This window comes from Micromesistius poutassou, assembly GCF_964030765.1.
Source record: "Micromesistius poutassou genome assembly, chromosome: 17".
Lineage (NCBI taxonomy): Eukaryota > Metazoa > Chordata > Actinopteri > Gadiformes > Gadidae > Micromesistius > Micromesistius poutassou.
In genome coordinates, this window is record NC_140287.1 from 12,288,331 (window position 1) to 12,314,881 (window position 26,551).

Genomic DNA, 26,551 nt, shown 5'->3' on the forward strand with positions numbered 1-26,551 from the left:
CATTATCTAGGAGGCTGAGGTCACATATGGACCTCCACTGACCTTGGCGATCTTGGCCATCTCATAGATGTCGGCCTTCTCCTCCTCAAACTCGGCGAAGGCCGCTTCGGCGGCGGCGATGGCGGCGTCGTGGTTGGGGGGCGGGCCCGGCACGGGCAGCCCGCGGGGGTAGTAGAACCTCGGAATGTTGATTGCGGACTGAGGAGGGGGGAGCAACACCGGCGCCGGCACCACCACCAACGCGGGGGGAGGAGGACGAGGAGCAGGGGCAGGAGGGGGGCTGGGGGACCGGGGGGCCGGCGGCGGGGAAGTGGCGGACGGGGCCGGGGGAGGAGTGCCGGGCTTCTTCTCTGGTTTGGACTGGACCTGTGAGGAGCAGAGGAGATGGTGGAGGAGTTAGAGGTCAGGGTGGTTCGAGGGATGAATTTTACGTTTTTTTGGGGGGGCGGGGGTCATACAGTGTAGGAGCGTTGTGCCACAAACGTCCAACAAAACTGAAAGGTTGGGGTTGGAGACTGAACCCCAATGCCCACAGTTTAACAGAAGGATTCCCTCATGTCACCTCGGTTACTACCTTCTCCTCACTATCTTGTATAATAAAATCGAAATCACTGCAAGATTCCTACCCAAGTCATTTCTAAATAGTAACAGCATACCTTCATTTGGAACTTCCATTCCGTTTGAGACACCAATAAGTCACCATAGACTAGTCCTTCATACCACGCAATACATGGAGTGAATAACTAATGCTTATTTGCAGGTTATATGCTGTGATATTCTAAAGGTCCTCGGTTGCACCCCAATTGTGCACAGCCATTAGTATTTTTGTAAATATCCATTGACTCTTTTGCAGGCTTTAAGAGAAAAAATAACTTGGACGCACACTCACACAGGCACACGCACACACCTTAAAAAAAAAAAAGACAAAGTAGAAGTTCTTAATAACATTGAGGTAGTTGGACTGAATATACTTACATAATTAGTTTAGACTTAATTAGTCTGTGTTTGGTTCACACAAGGCCTCCATAGGTTGTCTATTGAGTAGGACAGCTGTACCTCCCAGCACCACAGTGCTCCACCTCATTCATTCTATCACTCTATTCCTGCAGGCCCATCCTATAAATACCTCACTGGTATCTGCCTCAGAATAGTCTCTCTCTCTCTCTCTCTCTCTCTCTCTCTCTCTCTCTCTCTCTCTCTCTCTCTCTCTCTCTCTCTCTCTCTCTCTCTCTCTCTCTCTCTCTCTCTCTCTCTCTCTCTCTCTCTCTCTCTCTCTCTCTCTCTCTCTGAAAACTTGTCAGGTTAATGCACATAATGTCTTGGCTGTTGTGTGTAGAGTGCATGTTTTCCAAGTGTGACAAAGCGATAAAAGAGAGATACAGACAAAGTGAGAACTAAAGAGAGATAGAGAGGGACATAAATATTCCCTTGTCTCCAACACAACTAAACCGTTACTAAAGCGACAACAACACATATCGCAGCCACTATCACACACACACACGCCCAAAGGCGCATCTGCCTCTCACAGTGACTTCCTGTTTAGCCTCGCCGCCACCGCTAGCCGCGAGCCAGTGCCCTCACTGACCTGCTGCTGCTGCTGCTGCTGCTGCTGCTGCTGCTGCAGCTGCAGCTGCTGGAAGCACTTGATCCTCTTCTTGAAGCGCGAGGGGAGGACAAAGTCACACCCCCGGGCCAGAAAGGCTAGCTCCCCGCGCAGGTCGGGGTCCCCTCGCAGGGACGACTCCTTGATCATCATGGCGGGGGCAGTGACACGCACCCCGCCCCCACCCGAACCGGCCACCGGGGAAAAGGGAACGCCCAGACGACCAGCTCAGGGAGCCCGACCGAAAAAGCGACCGATGGCGACCCGCTCCCGGTCCGATCAGGCAGGACGGATGAGGCGGGCGAGGGGGTAAGAAGCGACGGAAGCCGGACAAAGTGTCATGTGGGGCGGGGGGGGGGGGGAGGAGGTTGTTGGGGGAAACCGACAGCTGAAGAAGCCAGATGCGCCGGGAAAGGTTGTGTCAGAGTTGTGGGCAAGGGGTGTGGGGGGGGGGGCGGGGGGGGGGTCCGGCGTCCCGCCACGGCCCTACGCGTGCGTCTCACGCGGAATTTGCTCGCAGCACACACACGCGGTCATTCATAACAATATAGAAAAAAATGTCCCGGGGAGCAGACGGCCTGCACTTCTGCACACACACACACACACACACACACATACACATTTACACACACACACACATACACACAGAAACGCCTACAGCAAGCTCCTGCGCCCTGGTAATCCACCAGTTGTTTCGTGCATCAGGATATTCCTCAAAGATCCCTTGTAAACGCGCCAGCTTTGAAGTAGAACCCCGACGGCGGCCGGAGGTGGTGGTGGCGGCGGTGGGGACGGGGTGGGGAACAGGGGGGGTCTGGTCGATCGCCGGCCAGCAGTGAGACACTCTTCCCTGGGGTAGAAGGAGCCCGTCGGAGCGTCCGCTGCTCGCTCGCTCGCTCTGGAGGTAGCGGTCTAGTTTTAGTTCTGCCTGGTGCCTGTCGCTCCAAGAATGGGCTACTGCTGGACTACACCGAGAAATATGAGCCATGCCGGGCCATGTGCATGTGTGTTTATTTATGTGTGTGTGTGTGTGTGTGTGTGTGTGTGTGTGTGTGTGTGTGTGTGTGTGTGTGTGTGTGTGTGTGTGTGAGAGTGTGAGTGTGAGTGTGTGTATTTGTGTGTGTGTGTGACGCTCCCGTCTAGTGCCTGTCCTGACTAAAGTTAGACGCTGGGAAGTCGTAATGCAAAGCGTTTCCCTATCTGAAACATTTTGTCACGGTCGCAGGAAACTAAAGTTGGCCCAGGCGTTACTCTCTAGCAGGGGCTGTTCAGATTCAACCCGCTTTTATTGATGACATTTGACCAAGAGCACCAATGCCAACCAAAATGTCTATGTGTACATTATATTCCATATACAGGAAAGTGAAAAATAGTTCTGAAATGTGTTGATATGTCCCCGGTATGATATGCTGCATGTATATGGGAAAGTTACCTTCCTACCAATACCTTCTTTTGAATATACTGTACACTTATTCTATACAATATTATTATTACTGCTATAATACTATACTTATCATATATTGAGTGTTATATTACTGCTTTCGGTAGACTGAAATGCATACAACAAGGAAGCGGTGTGTAAAGTGCAATGTTACACCAGATTGTTATGCAGTGAAGCATGTCCGTGTTGGCTTGTGGAAACATTTTGAACGAGGTCAGCCCAAAGTCAGGAACCAACCGACCAGGATCCCCTGGTACGCTTTTCTCCCCTGGTACGCTTTTAATTTCCCGGCCATGATGTATCACTTCATTTCCACCTGACAACAACTCTCTCTCTCTCTCTCCCTCTCTCCCTCTCTCTCTGAATGTAATGGGAATCTCTCCACCAGTTCACACCAGTCAAACTTCTCCATCACAATGAGTTAAGTGAATTGTTCAGCAAATGCCACTATGTTATTAAACAACAACAAACTGACAACTTCAGTTCTCAGTATTTGTTTGTGAACAGTGAACTAGTGTAACAACTGCAAGCGTTGTTCGTTTATTTGAAGAGAAGCAGTATAAACAGTGCCATCTAGTTGTGGTTGACCGTCAATGTACAAAGATATATTTATATAGATACACAGTGCCTGTGTCAAATGATAATGATTCACTTATGTTTTGGTGAATTATTATGTCATCTTGGGCATCTCAGGCCAACCCTTCCTCAATGAAACCCCCATAGAACCACGATGATGACTGTACTTTGTTCCAAGGTCATGGCCCGATCCAACCTGCCCCACAACACACACACACACACACACACACACACACACACACACACACAACCCAGCTTCCCTACCACTAGCCAATCATAATCTCTGTTCACACTAATCATCAGAGCTAGACCTGGAGAGTTCAAAGCTTCTTTCTCCCTTTTTTCTCCCAATATGACAATATCGCCTGAAAATTCCCATGATTTCCCCTCTCATGCCCTCTCATCGTCCCTGACCATGCGGTCTGCGTTCTATCATTAATGGCTGTATAAAGAGCTCTATGTGTGTGTGTGTGTGTGGAACAGATGCTCTCAGGCAGCTGTGTGCTCTTTTCCTGTCTGAATGACAGGTGGTGTAACCTAGCCCTTGAAAAAAGGCCTCCCCCTGGGTCCTAAAGCCTGGTCGCTCATTACACTGGCCACAGCTTCACCTGCTTGACTCAGGGTTGCCACATTAAAACGAGTTCACCACAAGCCAACAGGAGACAGAGCTGTTGTCAGGCTTTACTAATGTGAGTCCTTGGGAAAATGGAACTGTCACACTCAAAATATTAGAGAGCACTGCTTCACAGTGGTGTTTTTTCGGAAAAGTTGGATTATTCATGTCCAGGCTATGCATTATCCATTGGTTTAATTTGGAAAAATGCATTTAATGGCCCATGGCACATATAAGAAGTAGTTAGAAAATAGCAGAGCATGACAGTTCAATGGGCGAGGGCAAATAGTCTAGTGGTTTGGGTGTTCCACTCCCAGCCAAAGGGTACTGGGTTCAATACATGATGTCCACTGTCTCACCTTTAGGACTCCTTGAGCAAGATGCCCTAACCCTCTAATTGCTCCATAAATACATTATCAGATAACAGCGTTATCTATGTTCACTGCAAGTAGCTTTGGATAAAGGCTTCTGCTTTATGTTAAATAGCTTCTGCTAAATGTTCATGTAAATAGTACATTATTCAAGTGTGTGTGTGTGTGTGTGTGTGTGTGTGTGTGTGTGTGTGTGTGTGTGTGTGTGTGTGTGTGTGTGTGTGTGTGTGTGTGTGTGTGTGTGTGTGTGTGCGTGCGTGCGTGCGTGCGTGCGTGCGTGCGTGCGTGCGTGCGTGCGTGCGTGCGTGCGTGCGTGAGTGTGTGTATGAACTCTTTCCTACACTGCCCTCCCCTGTCCTCACCCAGGGGAAAAGGTGAGTCAGCAACATGGGCCAGACAGGTGCATGAGACACACACAACCACACTCTAAACCAAGTCATCTAACATTAGCATAAGCAGTCTTAAATAGAACTATGGGTAATGCGTGTGTGTGTGTGTGTGTGTTTGTGTGTGCGTGCATATATGTGCATGTGGGTGTGCGTGTGGTTATTAATGGTCACAGGGACCGCCTCTTTACATCTCAGGGGTAATGGCGAGGGGATAGTGCGAACATTACAACTTCCTAAACACTCCAACCACACGCTCACAGAAGCGAACCCACACACACAATATTCTGCCCTACTATCAGTAAACATATGTGTAAGTCGGAGATGATACAACACTTATTTCTGGTTTTGGAAGGGGCAGATCTCACAAACATACATACACCCACCCACACACATACACACACTCTGGGAACACCCCTACACAGTATCCCGTCAAGTTCTTCCTGTTCACCACATCTACTTCCTGTCTAACAATTTGGCGGACCTGGCAAGTTCGGCTCGGGATTGCGAACTCCCGTGGATGGGCTGCGCACTACCGTCATTCGGTAGTCAGAACAGCATCCTACTTGATGACGTCACCATCTGAGGTCGTCTTGGCTTTCTGTAGCCTACATACAAAAAGCCAGTGGCTGAAAAAAAGTTATTGAAGGTGGACGTTGGTGAAGGAATGTCAATGTTGAATGTAAATTCATCAAAAAAAGCATAAAAATAGAGTTATAGCAAAAAAAAATTCTCCTCCTACATTACAAGTCACTTTTCAATGCATCCTTGATAAATTGGACAGAGCAAGAACACATCCGGGCATTAGGTGTGTACTTGGCCACAGATGTGACGAAGCGTACACGGCTATACACACACACCCTTACATTTGATATATATATGTGTTGTCCGACTGGGGGGTCCACAGCTGGACACAGAAGAGAAGGAGGAGACAAAGGCAAGACAGAGGGGTAGAGAGAGAGCAAGACGGAGAAGACAAAGGCAAATGATAGAGAGAGGAGAGAGAAGCAGATGATGGGGAGATGAATATAGACAGCAGAAGATGATGGAGAAAGAGATGAGAGAAGTGCAACTTCCATTTTAACTTAGTCCTCAGAATACATAGGATATTTTTGGAGGATAAGCTCATCTTCACTGGCTATATGAGGTGCGTCCGAGAGAGGATTACGCTTTTCGCATACATTAAACTAGAACCCCACAATGTGTGATGTGCGGAGTCTGGCCAGCATGTGACGTTGATGGCCGAGATAGGGTTAGGCTATATATAAGTGTCTGATATAAACACTTATATGTAGATATAAAAGGCTCATTCTTAGGTTATGATTCTTACTTTCATGGATTTATACACTTGTTAAAACGTTATTATATTTAATGTGTGCCAAGTCCGTTCTGCTAGATGCCACTCAATTCTATACACTTTAATAACCTGCATCTATTAATTACCTTCAACCTACATTAACCTTACCTTAACGTTTACGAAAGCAGGGGTAAAAATAAGAAAAACTGTTAATTCTTCGAGGATTTTAGGCAATCAAATATTATCTATATATAATATAAAAAACCTTGGATGAATTAGTTAGAATGAATCAACACAGCCAACAGGTCTATAAACAAGCCCCTTTGCTGAAAATGGGCTTCGGCTCTCAATCGGATCACTTCAAAACAGTATCAGGTTCAGCCCCCTAACCTCAGTAACCCAGTAATGACTGATCTGCTGGCTAGAAACCTAAAGCCAAGTTAAATTGTCTTGGGCCTCTGCAACACCAAAAGGATTTCCCCCGGTGGACGAGAGACACGGGCCATGGCGGGTTTGCTGACAACCATAAAATACTTCCTAAGGGGTTAAGCTTGGCATCCCTATTTTAACACACACACACACACACGGCGATGCCTTCCCAAACAGCTATCTATCTTGAGATGACAGATTATGTAAGCTTACCCTGCATGAGAAAGTCTGCTGGTCTAACTCCTCTGAGAGGAGGGGCCAAATCTAGCCTAAGCAATTCACAGCACCCGAACTGTGATCCTATTGGTTGGGATTTAGTAAGTTGGGACTAGCCAATAAGATCACAGTTCAGCACTGGAAACCAGTGACCCTATTTGTTAGTCCCAATTTACTGAATTATTGGTTGTAGGGGTGGGTGATATGGCAAAAATATCTTCTATAAAATTCATGCAGGATCATGATCTATGAACTTGTCAAATGTTCAAAAGTATGAACATTCAACAATAATTTTTGACATGGGTTAGCATTGGTTTCAAAAGATAACTTTTTCAGCTAGATTTCGAACACGGGGGGAAATGTAAAAATACCTTTTGTGCTGAGAGTACTAGGAAGGAGGGGGCGTGTTATCCCCATGGTTACGACCCACAACAAGTTTGTGATACATTTTTAGTACCGCCGTTGTGTCTGAGTGTTATAATGAGCGATGTTGTCTATGAAACCGCTGCTCGGATGGAGCACAACACATCCACACACACACCATGGGGTTATAATGGGAGCAGCAGTAGCTCAGGAGGTAGAGCAAGTTGAATGGTAACTGTAAGGTTGCTAGTTCGATCCCTGGCTCGAGCTGTCCCTGAGCAAGTCTCCTAACCCTAACTGCTCCAGACGAGCTGGCTGACACCGCCGTCGGTGTGTGAATGTGTGTATAAATGGGTGAATGTCAGGCAATATCGTACAGCGCTTTGGGTGGCCACTGGTTACAAAAAAGCGCTATATAAATGCAGTCCAACCATTTATAATAGTGTCTGGGAAACATAACCCTCGCCTGTACTCTGCAATCAACATCAACCACTGCCCAGACAGCTCTCCACACATCCACACACACCCTGCCACCGGTGACTCTTCGTCGGGACCTCGAAGAGCATACTAAAAAGGCAATTAGACATCATGAAAAGAACATAACCAAGCAGAGTGGAAAGTCACAAACTGATTGACATACAATTTTACAATGGATATTCCCCATGGTAACAACCAACAGCAACTTTGTGATAACGTTATCGTTCTTGTGTATTCTAGTGTTATTGCAAACACCAAAAATAAACTGCTGCTCAGACAGAGCTTCACCATCCACACACATATACACACAGACACACACACTACTGCCTTATTCTATAGGTGTCCGGTAGGCCTAACCGTTATTGATGGTAATAACCCTGATTGAACGTGTGATTTAGGATTTAGCTGAGAAAACATCTCTGGATGTGTGTTTGAGCCACAGAACTGCAGCTGATAGAACTGTTCACTTTACCACGATGACGGTCTCTCTGTAAAGGCAGATTGTGGAGACATTTTAATCGTTCACCATCTAATATTGTGATATTGCACACTGCTAATTGGTTGCACGGGGATCGACACTTATTTTGTTTTTATTTCACAGAGGAAGCAAACCTGGATAAGCAGAGGCAATTTAACAGTCTATTCATTGCACAAGCCCACAATAACAAGCCACATGGCCCTGAGGGCAAAATAACACATCTTCATGGAAATGCTTCCAAGGATGGAGAAACAGAGGATCTTTTCAGTTCTCGAGGAAAGAACGGTGAAATGTGGGGACCAAGAGGAAGGATGATGTGGTTGAGGCTCGTCTACGGCTTTCGTTAGGCCTTTTTCAGAGGAAACGTGGAATAATTAGACAGGTTCCTGCTTGTGGTTACTTTGACAGTTTAACAACATGATTGTCGATCACCAAATATTCCCCAAGCCCCCCCAATTATTGTAGGATCTTCCGCTTAGTAGCCACACAGATATTCGAAACAAGCCCTAAACCACTCAAAGACAATCTTCAAAGCGCCTCACACTATGAACACATTAGGATTATTCATAATCTGGCAGAAACTAAATCAAAGCGATTCTGTTGAGTGACCCTCTGAAAAAAAGATCCCTCCATTTAAGCCTTTGGTCCCTTTTTCACTTTAGCCATTATTTATGTTTACAGGGCTTAGGTTGATGGAAGGCTTTCATTCTTGAGACCTTTCGTAGTAGAGGGGTGGAGAGTCTAGGGATTATGATGTTTAACTCCAAGCCTAAAGCCGCTGGGTTTAAACACCAATGTCCTGGATCCACCTTTAGGCCTCCTTGAGCAATATTCTTGACCCCTAGAAGCTGCTTGATTACATTGAACTCAATGTTTAGTCAGCATCATAACACTTAGCGGATGACTTTAGAGTAATTAGTAGTGTATATAGTTTTTAACAGAAGCACTGGCTGCAGTGAAAAAACATGGTGCAGAAGTAACATGGGTGTTAATTCCAAACTCAACCTGTAGATGCTGCTTTAGAACATCTTCATGAAGCACTTGTCTTTTCCTCTCTGTGCGTCTGTGATGTGTCCAGGGGAACACTAGAGGGCAGCAGCTCTTTGTCTGCACATCAATAAAGCTGGACTGTGGGTCTGTCAGGGAGCTACCAAGATAACTAAACTAGAGATACACCAATCTGTTTTTTTAGGCCTATTTATTTTTGATTGTCCACGTTAAGGGATAAGCTTCTTGGACAATTCTAGACACTTCTAGAATTGCGCCACGTGCTTTACCAGACATAACATTACATCCCTCATTAAAATTCTCCTACAAAACTACGCAAGCAAAACAGTATTAAAAAGGTTGCTATGGGTCGTAACCATGGGGATTATAATCCTTCCTAGAATTATTTTAATTTTAATAACACACACACAGAGACACACACAAGCAATATAAGTGCACATACACACAGCCAGGTTACTTAGATACTAGAAAATAAACGTAACAAAACTAAGGATGCTATGCTGCTACCAGTTTAACAGCACAAATCGTGGCGTGGAGGAGCGTCTCTGGCATTTATAAACATGTTGTTCTGGTTTCCATGGTGATCAGGGGGGAGGCCAACGGATGCGTTACGCCATATGCCTTTCGAAGTCAAAATGCCTATGAAATGAAAGTCTGACCTACACAATAGTGTGCTCTACGTGTGCGTGTGCATGTGTGTGTGTGTGTGTGTGTGTGTGTGTGTGTGTGTGTGTGTGTGTGTGTGTGTGTGTGTGTGTGCACGCGTGCTGGGAAACATCAGTTGGATTATATCCCAGATTGAATGCTGGATCATTATGTCACTCCCTTAAAGGCAAAGCGTGTGCACCTACTGTGTGTGTGTGTGTGTGTGTGTGTGTGTGTGTGTGTGTGTATTTCATAAGCCCCCATTGTATGAGTCTGAACCAAGGTTCCTGTGGGTCCAAAGTGTGCGTGTGTGTGTGTGTGTGTGAGTGTTTGTGTGTGTGTGGACCCTTTTTCCATTGTTTTGACTAAACTTCTGTGTTTTTAATTGTATTCGATCTCTAACATTCATACACAGCAGCCCAGGCCCGTGCGGGGGGAATCAATTTTATGAATATATGTGTGTGTGTGTGTGTGTGTGTGTGTTTGTGTTTGTGTCTGTGTGTGTCTGTGTGCCTGTGTGTGTGTTTGTAGCTGCGTCCACTCGCACCTGTGTGGACGTCCTCCCCTGCCCAAACAAGGTTCCTGCTGTGACCTAATTTCCTGTGAACACAGCCGAAGGGTGATGTCATGCTAACCTAAGCCTGGGCCAACAACTCAACCCCCCCTCTCGCTGTTCATTACCCTCCCCTCGGTCCTCAGAAGTACTCTTTGCGCCAAGTTCACAGTGTTTGCTTATGATAACTCTTTCATGCCGTTTCTCACATAAACTCAAGTATTGTTGTTCCCTCTCCTCTTATCTCCCCTAGTAAGGGTTGTTCAGACTCTGTGTCAGAACAGAGACTTAGACTCTCTGGATCATTAGATACAAGCCTAGGCATGGTGAGTGACTGTGGAGCTAATACACACTATTATACAGTGGCACCTGCAAGTGTAGGCCACTAGGGGCACTGAAAGCACTTTACTTGTTTGCATCACTCACAGAAATGCCCACCACGCACAGTTGGAAGAGTCAACCTTGCATGGTGGCAACTGCTAGCCAGGAGTAGCTTAGGAGTAAGATGTCTTGGTAAAGGACATGTCAACACTTTGAACGACGGAATCGAACCAGCATCCCTGCAGTATTGAGATTGTCTAAAACTTTAAACTTTTCTTGGACAACTTGCATTGTTAAAAGGTTTCTTTGCTTATTTATATTGAACTACTTAGCTTAGTGATTTAGTTGACTATTTAGTCATATAGCAGACTCTTTTATCCAAAGTGATGAGCAGAGTGGCCAATCCTGCCCGCGGATTATAGTGAAACATTTTGTTTCCGTATGACGCCTCAACCAATCCCTGCCATGTCACAGCCGATCAGAGTGAGGGAGAAGCAGTTAAATGAACCGTGTTGACATCTGCGGTTAAAAAGGGGAATCTTTGCAACACTATGCCGGCCTTCAAGTCATGACTAACGCATTGCTGGCAGTGTTAAATCATGATTTACACATGAGTCCAATCCTGACCGCCGTGCAGTGGTCATTCAGTTTGTTACTATGTCAAATTGGTAGTACAAGATTTTTTTTTAAAGCTCCACTCTGGAGAATTTAACCTGGGGCGAGTGTGTTCCCCGAGACAGTTTGACGGAAACATTTCAGCCTGTTATGGTAGCTACACCAACAACGTGAGCTCCAAGATCCAAGCTAAATGTGGCTTTTCTATTCCAGACAAGAAAAACATACCGTTGCAGTTGACATAAACACTCTCTGACCAACCCTGTACTTGATTAAGTTGTCAATCTGGAAGTGTGTGTGTGTGTGTGTGTGTGTGTGTGTGAGTGTGTGTGTGTGCACGTGTGTGTACGTGTGTGTGTGTGTGTGTGTGTGTGTGTGTGTGTGTGTGTGTGTGTGTGTGTGTGTGTGTGTGTGTGTGTGTGTGTGTGTGTGAAGCCTGTCAGCGTTAGTTTTGAAGGACACCCACTGACACAAACACAAGAGTTAAATATAGAGAAACATCTTCTCAAATATCTCCACTTAAATTTCATCCAAAACACAGAGGGGCCATGCACAAGTCGTCACATATTAAATGAAGAGAGGATTTAAGTAACTGACAATCTAAATGCTCAGAAATTCATAAACCTCAAGATAATTTTGGCCTCATTCTTGCCGGTTTTCTGATGCAATCCCCGTCACTCAAAATTGGACTCATACAGTATAGGCTGGCTTCTGCTGTCGCCATGGAGATTAATGGTGGGGTTTCTGACAGGTGCAGGAAACTCTGCATTAAGGCTTAAGCACATGGGGAGAGCATTATGGTCTGCACTCAGTGGTGGGGTCTGATGCAGTCGGCATATTCAGACACACACACACAGAGGCAGGCCGTTTATTCATAGATTATTAAAACATGTTTATCTTAACAGGTTTATAAATACTTGTATAACTGAGGCATACAAACCTAAAAACATTCACCTTTGAAACAGCACCAGCCAAAGGAAAAGCGGGTTTCAGAGGTAACTGCGCATGTAGCTTTATGTCCCCGGTTTGAACTCCTTGCACGTCTCAAACCATAATCTGATTGGGCCTTTGAGAGGTCAGCCGCAAAAGAGGTTTGAGTTCAAATGGTTTGAACTTGAGGTTGGGAGTACGCACGGCATCCACATGATGCTAGGGCGAGCATATCTCTGCTGATCATGTGCCATTTCTATGGCAGTAAACGGTATCATGTGCACACAAGCAGGAAAATGCATACAGACACACACACGCGCACGCACGCGCAGGAACATGCATACAGTCACACACACACATGCTCAAACAAACGTGTTCTTGATAGTTGCTTAAAGCACTTTTTTATTAAATAAATCACAATTTATCAATGCCAAGTTCTGATCAGAGCTAAATTCCAACTCAATCTCAAATCAGATTGCACAAACGTGCTTATAAAAGGCTAAATTCAGATTGAGCCAAGTTCCGATCAGAGCTAAGAACTTAAAAACTCAAATTGAAATTCCAATGAAAGTTCAGATTAAAGCTAATGATAGGGGCAGATCATAATGTGTCCAAGGAGCGCTTTCAGGGAGTCAGTCAGGCAGGCACTCACATGTGCAAAGTGTGAGGGGCTCGCCTTGTTTACAGTCTGATTGGCAGTTTAATGTGCAATTGACCCCAGGGGCGGTCTTGTTGCTGGGCGGATATTAACATAATTCCCAGAGTACCAGAGCTGGTGTTGGATGTCCTAGAGCTATTCCCAAACTCAGCTGTGACCCACGGTAGCACAGGGGCGACGGCCAGCAAACACACATACACACACACACACACACACACACACAGACACACAAACACCCTGAAACACACACACACACACACACACGCACACACAGAGTGACTCATTTGATGCGTGCATGCCCGCCGATCCACACACACACACACACACACACACCCTGACGCACACACCTACGCACTCATTTGATCCACACACACGGCACCTGGTCTACATGCATGTGACGTGGGCATAGACGCAAAAACACACCTGCACGCGCAGGTCCTGTTACACTGTGGCGACAGTGAGTCTGTTAGTGAGATGCCATAGTACGACTGGAGGGCGGGGGGAGGAGTGTTGGGGGGAGGGGGGTACTGATTTAGGTCCAACCCAGGCAAGGCGAGGAGAGGGAAGGCGTGTTGAGCGCTGGGGTGGGGGGTAATGACACCATTAACACTATGTGTGGCAACAATCCTACCCTACCACCACCACCATCACCACCACCACTTCCACCCCCACCCACACAACCTATCACTCGAACTAACTCCGCCTGTTGGCTCTGCCTGTCACACAGCAACAACACATCCTCCGCTCCGGAAATAACACAGGTCAGCCAGTGGCTGAGGGGGACCACTTAGGACTGGGCCTTGGTCTTTGGGGGGGATGTGTGTGTGTGTGTGTGTGTGTGTGTGTGTGTGTGTCTTGTCTGTGTGTTGTCTCTGTGTGTGTATCTGGGTGTTGTCTGTGTGTGTGTGTGTGTGTGTGTGTGTGTGTGTGTGTGTGTGTGTGTGTGTGTGTGTGTGTGTGTATCTGGGTGTTGTCTGTGTGTGTGTGTGTGTGTGTGTGTGTGAGAGAGAGAGTGGAATGGAATTGGATGGAAAAAGAGAAGAAAGAAAAGTAAGATAAGGTATGGGATGCTGGTTGTGGCCAATGCTGCAGCTTCCATAGTGACAGCAGAAATAGGTCCCCCATAGGGTTACACCACACAGTAAGTTAACCCAATCCACGACACATAATAACTCAATAAGACACAAACAAACGTGAAAAAGATTGAGGTTGAGTAACACAGCAGGAGGGGAATAAAGAGAGAGAGAGAGAGAGAGAGAGAGAGAGACGTGACAGAGGGTGAGAGAGATGAAAGGCATGAGGTAGGAAAGTAAATAGGAATAATTTCCATCCCATGTGTGTGAGTGTCTGTGTCTGTGTGCGCTTGCGTGTGTGCGAGTGCGAATGTGTGTGTGTGCGTGTGTGTAACTGTGGGCCTGTCTATACACAGCATTAGTTAAGTCTTTAATGTCTTTCCTTACACACACACAAAACACACAAGCCTGGATTGCCCTCTTGAGTCTTAAATCTTAGTTTTGGCGCCACGCTCACACACACACACACACACACACACACACACACAACCTCCGCCTCACTCTGCCTTAAGCACAACCCTAAATTACCTCTGAAATATTCGGTAAGGAGCAAAGTCAGGGCAAATCACACACACACACACACACACACACACACACACACACACACACACACACACACACACACAGTATCCAGGAAAAGTCAACAGTGAGCCACTCCTAACACCGAGCTGTACAATTCCACGGAAGGGAGAGTCAGTTTTTCTATTTCGGTCGAGATACAAAGCCACTGTATCAGCATGTTGATCACAGCTAATAAACAAACCAATCTATCCCGCTCCATTGCTTACTCCAGCAGCTACACTGACCCACTTATGGCACCATTAAACCCTCGCACTGACTTTAACTTGAGTAGTAACTTGATGTATGTAATTGATGCACTTACAGCCACATGAGTGGAACATGAACACGAGAAAGTTGCAACCAAAATGTAGGTTTATAATTGAAATGCGATATCACCCAACCAGCTTGTAGCATTGTTTTGGAACAACACCTTGACATTATTTCATTCATACATTCATTGGTGTGCCACTCACCCGGATCACTTCAGGAGTCTGCTGAATGAGGAGGGTGGAGCCAGTGTCTCTCACGGCAGCAGGGCTGCCAACGGTACCGTCATCGTCTCTCCCGGCGATTGGCGTCACTGCGACGACGGTGGCCAAGGGTTCAGGCTGAGCAACGTCCGGAGTCGGGCTGTGTAGGATGAGCGGAGGAGAAGGGAGGGCTCCGGGTGAAGACAGGGACGTCTGTGCCGCTGGAAGCTCAGATTCCTCGGCTTGAACCTTGGGCTTGGCCTCGGGCAGGGGCGGGGGGGCGGGGATGGGTGTGGGCGTTGGTGTGGTGGCGGCGGTGGTGGACGCTTGTGACAGAAGAAGAGATAAAAGTTCTGGCACAGCCGCAAACAGAGGTTCAGAGGGAACAGGTGTGTGTGGGACGGGTGTGTTAGGGACGATTGTGTGTGGGACGGGTGTGTGAGGGACGAGTGTGTGTGGGACGGGTGTGTGTTGGACGGGTGCGTGTGGGACGGGTGCGTGTGGGACAGGTGTGTGTGGGACGGGTGCCGGCGAGGCTGCGGGATGGTTTGAGTGGCTGTGTTTCGGAGGTACAGCCGGAACGGATTCAGGTAGGTTCATGGGCGGTACAGAGGCAAGCACTGCCATCTGCGTGCTCTGAGGAGGGGTTTCAGCCCTGCCGGCTGTGGCCAGTGTATCCTGTAGGAGTCTCATCACCTCCCTCTCCTTCCCACTGCTCCTCTCCGAACTGCCTGTGCTCCCTGCCCCAGAGTCCACCAGTTCCTGAGCAAAGCTCTCGATGCTCTCCAGGATCCGCAGCAGCAGGGCCCCGTCCTCTTCCCCCCCACCACCACCACCTTCTCCATGGCTCTCCCCCTGGAGAGGCACAGGCATAAGGCCTTGTGTGGCTTTGGAGGTAGAGCCATTGGTGAACAGGTTACTCGCTGGTGTCTGGGTCGGTGGCTGGGATTGAAGCTTGGAAGAGGGCTGGGGTGGAGCCAGGCTTGCAGTCTTTCCCACGCCACCCTCCCCCGTCATCTTCCTGGTCTTCACCGGCAGAGGAGGCTCTTTGTCTCTCTGGTGGTTCATGCTCTGAGAGAGGTTCTCCAAGTCCAGCAGGAGCTTGTCGATGTCGTCGTTCCTGTACGGTGTTCCTGGTGTGGCTTTGGGGGCCGCAGAGCTCGCCGAATCCCACGAGGGCCTGTAAGCGGCACTGGACGACGGAGTACCAAAGGTGCCCCGGAGTGCGTGGGGTGGGGAGGTTGGGTGTGCGTCTTTTGCATACGCCGTGCCGTTCCTGACCTGGGACTGGGAACGTCTCTCCATCGCTCCCCTGCCGGAGCTATACATTTGTGGGGACGACTGTTCGCCACTCTTGCAAACATCGGCGTCCTCCTCGATGAAGAGAGCCTCCATGGGTGACGCTGGCAGGGTGTGCGTGTACAGTGGGAGAGGGGAGTGTGATGGAGACGAGGAAGGCGAGGAGGCAGAATGCGCGAACGCCGGGGGAGGGAGAGCATGGTGGTGGGGGGAACGCTGTAGTCCATTGGTCAGCTGACTTGGTTTGGAGCCCTGCAGCTGCATGGCGTTTACGGTCTCTGCTCTCGAAGGAGATGAGGAAGATGAAGAGGAGTTGGAGGATGAAGTCGATGAGTAGGTCGCTGAGCAGCTGGATGGAGCCGGAGCAGAGGAGGGCATAGATGGAGACTTCGGGAGCGGGGGTGACTGCACCACATCCTCGTATCGGGGCGGTTGATCGTGGCCAAAGATGGGGGAGAAGGGACCCTGCTGGATGGAGTGGAGGCTGTTGACAAGCTCTGCCAGCTCACTGTGCCCGCTGGATGGGGCCCCCGGGCCCCCTTGTCCACCGACCAAGCGACCGAGGCCCCCGATGCTCTCCAGCTCCTGGGGAAGTCTCTTCAGGTAGGAGCTCAGTCGAGTCATCACGGCCCGGTAAATGCTCTCCGGATTGGCCCCCTCGTCGTCCGATCCACTCCCGCCGGGGCCCTTGCGCCTGATGCACTGCTTGATGATGTCCGTGCACTTCTTCAGATCCTCCGAACACTTCAGCAGGATGTCCAGGCAGGCGCGGATGTCCTCTCCGCCCGCTCCGTTGCCGGCCTCCGCCCGGGTTTTCTCCAGGAGCCGGGCGATCAGGTTCTCCTCCCCCAGTGTGTTGAGGTACAGCGAGGCTACCGTGTTCAGGCCCTGGTCCAGAGACCCGCTGCACGCGCTGGAGAGGCTACCCGTCGAGCCTCCGCCGACCTTTGTGATGGCAGACAGGCTGCCTGTGCCCGCCCCCTTCGCCTTCACCTCCTCCACCGTCGCCCCTTTGGCCGCGGTGAACGGCGGGAGGTTCTCGTCATTAGACGCCGCCGCCGCCGCCGTGCCGTTCACGAGGCCGTTGACGGCGTAACCATTAGCCGTGGTCACCGAGGAGCTGAAGTGGCCGTAGATAATGTCCAGGTCGGTGGAGCGGCGGCTGAACGAATCGGGGCGCACCTTGCGGCCCTTGCGGAAGGTGACGTGGCTAGACGTGGAGAGGCGGAGCTTATCGAAGGAGAACTCCTTGAGCTTCCCGCTGGCGAGGTTGATGGCCTCGCCGGTGATGTCCTTCAGACTGGTGGCGGACGCCAGGTTCCCCATGGAGCCGCCGCCTCCTCCGCTGGGCGTCTTCTTCACCCTCCACGGGGGGCTCTCCTCTCCCATGGACACGTTGCCGATGCTCCCGGCCCTCTCCAGACCCCCACTGGTGTCCACAGAGAGACTATTCCCGTGAGTGGCAGAGACCTGGTAGGTGGTCCCCGTCGCCGCGGTGATGTTGTGAGCGTACGCGTGCAGGGAACAGTTGCGGTCCAGGGGTCCGGGCTCGGGCGCCACCAGCAGCTCGGAACACGTGCCGCGGTGGGCCACGGCGCAGTCCAGCCCCTGCGAGACGGCGCCGCATGGGCCCGCGCAGTAGTGCACGGCGTGCTTGTGCACACGTCGGTCCACCACCACGCTGTTGTAGCAGCTCACGCTGCTCACCACCACGCGATAGGCCGCCGCCATGGTAACGGGGGGGTCCGCGAGGCGAGGGCGGACGCGCGGGTGCCAGGTGAGTGTGCAGGTGTAAAGAGAATAGAGAGATGGCTTAAAAATAGAGCAGCAATAAGACAGTGGTGTGCAAATAATCCATTTCTTTATTCCTTGTGTTTCGTCAGCGCAAAGATGAAGTCCTGCGTATTTTCCACAGAAAAATCTCCTCAATTATGAATCCGGAATAAATATTCCCTTTGAGAGTCACAGTCTGCAGAGGTCTTAGATAAAAGGTACAGGTTCCCTAGCAGGGACCCTGTAGAGTGAGCCAGGGGCGAGGAAGGGCCTCTTCATCACAGCTGCTGGAAGCCCTCCTCTCGCTCTTTCTACGGGGCTCCACTCACAGCCTTCTCTTCCTCCTTATTATCCTTTAACAACGCTCATGGCAGATATCCACGTAGAGAAAAAAAAAGAAAAGAGAGGCAGCATCAGCAAGCAGCAAGGCTATAATCCATGCCTGCACAAAAGCAGCCCCAGGGGCCGGTTCCAGGGCCAGCTGGGCTTCAACATGGTCCCCAGCTTTGGCTCATCAAGCAGGACAGCCAAACGCAGGATGAACCTCCTCCTCCCCCGTGTCTCCTGGCGTCTGGCTCCGTCCTGGAGGGGCTGAGGAGCATTTGCTAACTTCGGAGCAGCTGCCGACTAACAGGGGAACTGTCACAGATGCTAGGCTGGCTCGAGAGCTCTCACTCTCTCTGTGTGAAGGTGGTCGCCTCCCTCCCTCTCAGAAGTGGGACACTCACACTTGATGTGGGGACACCGCCTGTGGTTTAGCAAGAGAATAAGAGAGGGAGGGGGAGAGGGTGAGGGAAAGAGAGGGAGAGAGAAAGAGAGAGAGAAGAAACAAGAAACAAAAGACATTTTAACAGACGGATCATAAAGAGTGACTCATTCCACGGGTGACAAATGGCCATGCTTCTCTACCTGGGCATTTCCGTGTAAATAAGCACTGAATCCTCCCTGTTACTACGGTCCAGGTGACAGCCAATAGGTTACCTCAGCCCATTCATCATCAAAGACTTGAAAAAAAACACGTAACTTCCTGTCACATCAGTTCCAACTGCATGCAAAAATAGACCCACGCATACACACACACACTGAGATCAAAGGGTGGAGAGGAAGGGGGCCACAGAGGGGTATGCTTTTCTCCCTATTTTACGATAATTTGTGTCAAAGGAACTAATATGGACAAAATGAGTTTGCGCTGGTCCAGTATTGAGCGAGAACGCTGCAGTCGTAATCCGCGAAAGAACTGGCTGCAATGTGATGTTAAAATAATCCTATTCTAACATTATATATCGAATCCCAAGAGAGGAATAAAACTTTGTTAATTTACCTTTGATAGCAGTCTGTTTGTTATTGTGTCCAACCAAGTCTCACTCAATAGGAAGTCTCTCAAGTTCAGGACGGCAAGTGTGGAAACGTGAAAAAAACTAGCCACAACTAAAGAAAGCGTAGCTTAGTGTTATCTATAAGGTTCAAGAGATTGTCATGACAATGGGGAAATATCCTATGACAGATAGATAGATAGATAGATAGGTAGATAGATAACTAACTTTTATTGCCATGTCAACACAGTTGACATGGCATGAGCGAGGCGGAGTTGACAAATTCCAACACAGTTGGAATTTGTCAACGCAACAACAACATTTTAGTGCGAGACTTCTCCTTGAGCCAGACTCGGTTGTAAGACATACATGCAATAAAAAAATTGACAATGCAATAAAAAAACAGACAATGCAATAAAATACAGCATGAAGCGAAACAAGTTTAATTCTGTGCAGGGATTCTTTCCATCATGACAGAATATAATCTGATCCCGTCAGCGGTATCCGTTCGGAAAATAGGTTCCAAGTTGAAAACTCCAGAAGTTTTCCTTTTATCCTCCCCCAGTCGTCACAGGAAGGCCATAAAACCCTCCTCGGAGACACCCCTCCGGAAGCAAGGGGCACAGGTATGTCCCCGGGAACAGCTGTTGGGCTGCACATGCTGCATGTTTGTATGACCGCCCACCCCGGCGCCACTGACTAACCCAGTTGTCGGTGCCTGACACTGCATTTGCTTCAGCTCTATCTTATTAGCATCTCATTATGTCCCATTGTATTCTACTTTGCATCACCCTATCCTTTTCCATCTTGTACTACTGATCATATTCGATGATATTCTGCCTTCTGCCCTCTCTCTCTCTCTCTCTCTCTCCCCCTCTCTCTGTGAGAGACTGCTTTCTTGAGTCCAAGCGTAGGGGGGTAGGGACTGCATTCCAGAAAGCTGTACCCTCCCACTAATGCATACTCTTACTCACATATAGACAAACACTCGCACTCGCACATGCACCCACACACAAACACACATGCACACGCACACACACAAACCGACACACACACACACACACACACACACACACACACACACACACACACACACACACAGCTTGAGGTCCTAACCTCAAACTATATGAAGCTACTTTTATCTGCACACTTAAAGCTAGGGTACGCAACTTTGGAGAGTTAGCTTCATGTTGAATGTATACAACACAAAAAGTCCCACCCCTGCCTTTAAGCCCAGCTCCAAAGCCCCTCCCCCAAAACACATGTCTAGCTTGTGTTTAGCAATAGGTCTGCCTAGCCTTGTGCAATCCTCAATTAATAAAGTAAAATAAAAACACCTATAATAGCACTGTGTCATAGTACATCCTCTCAAAGCACTTCATATTGCCTGTCAGGCTCAGATAGTTATTATAAGTGTCTGACAACATTATGGAAAGGATCCTGAGTTGTTGGAGGGAATTTTCGCTGTTGTTATTACAATCTCAACCATCCTTTCCCAAATATTTGAGATAACTCTAAGCTAGGCGTTCTGCAGTTCAACACAACAAACTCTTGCTGGCTCTCCCCTCTCCAACTCACGTTTCCACCCTTTCATTCCTGCCACAACCCAACTCTTGCGAGGTTTCACAGCAACACTTCTCTTCGAACGAGACTTGGTTATACACAATAACAAACAGACCAGATTAAGCGAAAGGTAAATAAGAAAAGTTGCATTTCTCCATAGGGATCCTTTCCATAATCGTTTCCAGACACTTATCGTAACAGTTTGAGCCTCTGAGAATGGGCTGCATTGGCTGAAGGACTCTCACTCAATACTGGGCCAATTTCACGTAAACCCAAAAAGGATGGGAAAATATGAGTTCTTCCCCTCACACAACGTCCCATGGTCCCCACTATGCACTCAATCACACACTGGGCCTAATTCGTGTTCAAACTTGCAACGATTCCAGGCCGTCCGAGTTGACAGACAAATAGAGGGAGAAAAGAGGAACAAAACTAAACATCAGACCAAAGGTGTGGTACATAAGATCCATTGTGGTCGCGACAGAGCAGGAGTTTCCTACTTGGAGACAGTGAAAAAAAGAGAAAGGGAGACACTGGGAAGGAGGGGGGGCTGGCTGGCACCTGGAAAAACAACTGTGAGAGATATGTTGAAAAAACACTGGCCGCATGCTTTCTTTCTCTGCCCCACCCGCAAGCCCCCTTACACACACACACACACACACGCACACACACACACACACACACACACAACACGCACAGTGCACTTGCCCACTTCTGCCTGTCTCTGTACTTCACAGATAAATGTTTATACGTCAACAACTGGATTCTGCCACTGAATCTGTCATTCGGTCCCGAATAAGAAACCTTGCTTGGTGACCTTGGATCTATTTCAGCAGAAGCCACTGTGACAGATGGAGAGATATATACTGTAGGATGGTTATAACACACGCACACACACACACACACGCACACACGCACACACGCGCACACACACACACACACACACACACACACACACACACACACACACACACACACACACACACACACACACACACACACACACACACACACACACACACAAACACACACACACGTGAATATGACCATTACTAGAAAGATTAGCTTGAGACATGAGTGACACACACATATACCAATGTAAACAAAAGCTGCTGTTGTTTATAAAACACAGAGATGTCTAATTGGCTGATACACACAGACACACCATACACACACAGATACATACTGTACACTGTGCAAACATCACACTTACAGTGGATGCACACATTCACACAAACCATGTGGCCAATATGAATATCTGTGCATTTGTTAGCAAATCAATGACTGAAATACTGACAAAATAAATAGGTGCAAAGGCACACACACACACACACACACACACACACAGCAAAATATCGTTTTAGATACAAGGTTTTGCTGCGATGGCTTATGAAAACTTTTTGCAGGTCATGCATGTGCAGGTGCAGGTGAAGATTAATAATACATTTATGTAAACGTTAGCCTTTGTATCAAAGCACTGCCTGAAGGGCATTCACATTCAAGGTGACATTTTCCTTGCAAACAAACAACAAAAGTAAACAAATCAAACATCCACTCTACTGACTTTTAACTTGTACTGAGTGTTGATACTGTATTGTTGATAAATGAATAATGAAATTGTCTTACAACCCGAGTGAACAATAAACAGAGACAGCTGTCAGGGAAAAAGTGTTTTCACTCAAAGATTACTCCTCCAGCTGTAGACTGTGGGCCCCAGCAACTGAATGAAAACACTGGCACTGATACACACACTCAGAAGAAGTTCACTGCGTATGCATTACAATACAAAATAAAAAATAAATACAACTTAGCATAGGCAGAAGTGCTGGAATAGTTAGTCAGTGAATATGAGTTGTGATGTGATGTGTCATTTATCAAGTCAAAATACCAAAATATTATTGTTCATAACCTCAGAGATGTAAATACGTTGTTGCTGCTCTGTTTTAAATCATTATAAAATAAATATGGGGCTTATTCAGGGTTAATTGTTGTTCTCCTGGCACAAATTCACCATTATTTGTAGAATAATGCTAATGTTAAAGTTGTAATTTAACATACAAAATTAGACCTTCCTGTGGGATGATTTCTATTATGTTTGAACATGGGCAGCTTGGCCAGGAAGAAGGAAGGAGGTGACGTCTAAGGGAGGATAATGGCAAAAGCTTCTGTTCTTTAAGAACTTTTTAAGTTGTACATTTTATGTCCATTATAGCCACTCATGCCACTCCCATTGTCTGCTTCTAATTAACGTTTATCTATGATTATAACTACCATTAGTTCATGATTTTTATACTCACGGAGCCTGCACTCCAGTGCTCTCAGTGTATGTGCTGGAACAGGCTGCATTTCACTTATGGCCAAAGGGGGCAGTAATGAGGAGGAATCTCACATTCTTACACTCTTACTCCCATTGAGATAAGATGTACTTTACTAACCATAATCAGGTACGGTATCACCTCCTTTCTTTTTTTTTTTTTCCCTATCATGATCTAAAATAAGTATTTCTTCATGCAGATAGACTCATGTCAGATAGACTCAAATCACTTGCTGTGTATGGATGTGCGTAACCGTCTGCATACGTGTATCTGCATGTGTGTGTGTGTGTGTGTGTGTGTGTGTGTGTGTGTTTGTGTGATGTCTGCCTCTGCCTCCTCTTCTTCCCAAACGCAGATGCTACCGACAGTCCAACCAAGGCAGTACAGCGCCACTTCATTCCTCCCCGTCACCCACTCGTCGGCACACTAATGATTTATTTGGACTTTGAAAGCCTTCACAGTTCTTGCACACGTTCCAAGATGCATGCACGTATGCACGCACACATTTGTGGAAAAAAGTAATATTAATAATACTATAAATTGATATACAAATGATAAAACATTGTTAACCATTATTAATAAGCAATTTAAAAGTCATAACATTGTTTGACAGGAAGGGAGCCGTCTCCTTGAGGTTGCTCCCTTCCTGTCTCTAATGTAAAGGTTTTATGTTATTTAGTATTCACATTGCCACTCTAGCCAATCTCCTGACTTCTTCACTGTGTAGATTCCTTTAGCTGTCTTGGATCCTTGCAAACATGTCCACTTCCTCCATAGTCTACTGCAAATTAACCATTGTCTCCCTTGTTCTTAGTGCCCACGATATGAACATTTCCCTTTCAGGATCATGAACATGCATTGTCTCATGGAAGATGTTTGGTAAATGGCTGCCTGTGTCTTTCCACGATCATGCTCAATTAAATCATATATTTTTCTGTCAACATGTGACCAAATAGAAAATATATATTTACATTTTTCAGCAACGTGTTACACTCTCAATCTCCCTGCTGTACACGTGTACATTTGCACACTGTACATATACACGCATGCCGAATAACCATGGAGCCTCACATGCACTAACTGTTGATGCCCATACACATGAACAGATGTGTAGGAAAATATTAAAAACAATAGCGTCTATACGCGTGCCCAGAATTCATGCACATTTTTGGGAATGATGATGCCAAAACGGCGTCCATCAATCATCTACTCTGGTGTTTCATTCCAACAGAGTTAACACGCACACGCAACACGCACACACACACACACACACACACATCGCCTTCAGCCATCTCTTTTTATCATGCGTTGGCGAAGCTTCCAATGTGATCACTCTCAGTTTAACATACAGCTGTACTGATTTAGCTGCAGGGGAGAGTTGGGAGTTAGAAGGGCGGCCAAAAACCTTCACTTTAGTTTGGTCTTTGTTTAGTATTCGCCTTTTTGACGGCTCTAGCATGTGAATAATGCAACAGTTTAACCAATCACAATAAGGTATCTTTTTCAAAGTCACCATGGTCACTATGTTGTAGGTCCTACAACGTACAGTATACAGTGACCAGGGTGAGGCAAAGATAACGCCGATCTGAGAGCTCATGTTTTATTTGCTCTGGCATATGCGTCTGGCCCCCCTCCAGACAGATTTCCAGCAGACCTGGCCAGAGGTGGGCCAATCACAATATCTCATACATCAATCTAATATGATCAGGTTTAATACGAGGACTGAACAGAGGAGTGCCTTATGGGAGCACCATTGAGGCATTTTCATCAACTACCAAAATGGCCGTCGCTGATGTGCCACCCGTTTCTTTGCTCTGATTAGTTTTGCTTTACTGCCTTTGAGAACGCCCCTTGGACGAATTTACATTTGTGAATTGGTCTGGTGATGTCAGGCTATATTTATCACCTTCTTTGAAATAAACTGCCTTCTTATCTCTTGAATACGCACTGTTCCACTTTACTTTACTTTAACTTTAAAGTGCACATTTGTATTTATAATTAATAATAATGAGACACAAAAAAATGATGTGAACATAATTAGTATAATTCATAGCACCTTTTACCATCTGAAGTATCTAGCTAACTCACCAGCTCTCTTAGCTAGCTAGACATCTATGCTCAGGGATTCTCCCTTCAAACCCCCTTTCCTCTTATTGTATATTCCCCCTTCATCTCTTAACAACGGCTTGTTATTTCCTCCACCTTTTTCCACCTCCGTCCTTCATCCATAGTGTAACCGAATACATACAAATCTGGACACCTAAAGACCTCCCCCCTTCCTCATCCTCTCCCCGGGTCCTCAGAAGACCCCAGGTCCTCACTCTTGTACAGCTCAGGACCTCATTAGCAGCACAATAACAGCACCAGGAAACACCTGACACACACACACACACACACACACACATCACTTAAACAGATGCACTGAGACGCATGTGTGGACACACATCCAGCTCGACAGACACACACACACACACACACACACACACCAACTGACAGATTGGTACAGGCACACACAAGCACACACACTTACACACATAATGGAGCCAGATTAATCCATGCATAGTTAAACAAAGACAAACACAGATGTAAACACTTACATGCATGAACACACACACACACACACACACACACACACACACACACACACACACACACACACACACACACACACGCACACACACGCACAAGCATGCAAGGAGCTTAGCAGAGGATGTTTTCAAGAGGAGAGAAATGGGTGACACTTCCTGCTTCCACAGATATACACAGAGATACAGATACACACACAAAACACACTCACATTTGCAGAAACAGACACACACACACACAAACAGACACATGCAGTCACACCAACACCAAAAAAAACACAACACTAAACTTCTACACATCTAAAAAGTACACACATACATCGAGAAATGCTTTTGCGATGAGTCGTCGACACACTGATGAAGATTGCGATCTTACTGAAACATCCAACTCTGTATGCATACAGACCCAAGCACAGCCACAAACGTGCAAATACACACACACACACACACAGCCTTCAACTCCATGTGCTTCAAGCCCTCTCTCACCTGTGTGTTTAAATCATATTTAGGTGAAGTCATGCCATTATTATGCTCTCTACACACACACTCACACAAACACATATACAAGACCACTTACACACCCACACACACACCAACACTCACACACATCTATTTATAG

The 26,551-nt window shown here is 47.3% G+C and overlaps 1 protein-coding gene across 1 annotated transcript in view; it reads right to left on the reverse strand.

Moving 5' to 3' along the window:
• ppp2r3a (protein phosphatase 2, regulatory subunit B'', alpha) overlaps window positions 1–26,551 on the reverse strand; it is a 55,267-nt gene that overhangs the window by 11,104 nt on the left and 17,612 nt on the right. The window contains exons 2-3 of the mRNA XM_084482320.1: window positions 15,088–18,904; window positions 43–366 (exon numbers count right to left, since the gene is read on the reverse strand). Of these exons, the coding sequence (XP_084338446.1) occupies window positions 43–366; window positions 15,088–18,114 (3,351 nt within the window). The 5' untranslated portion in view covers window positions 18,115–18,904. The remainder of the gene's footprint in view (window positions 1–42; window positions 367–15,087; window positions 18,905–26,551) is intronic.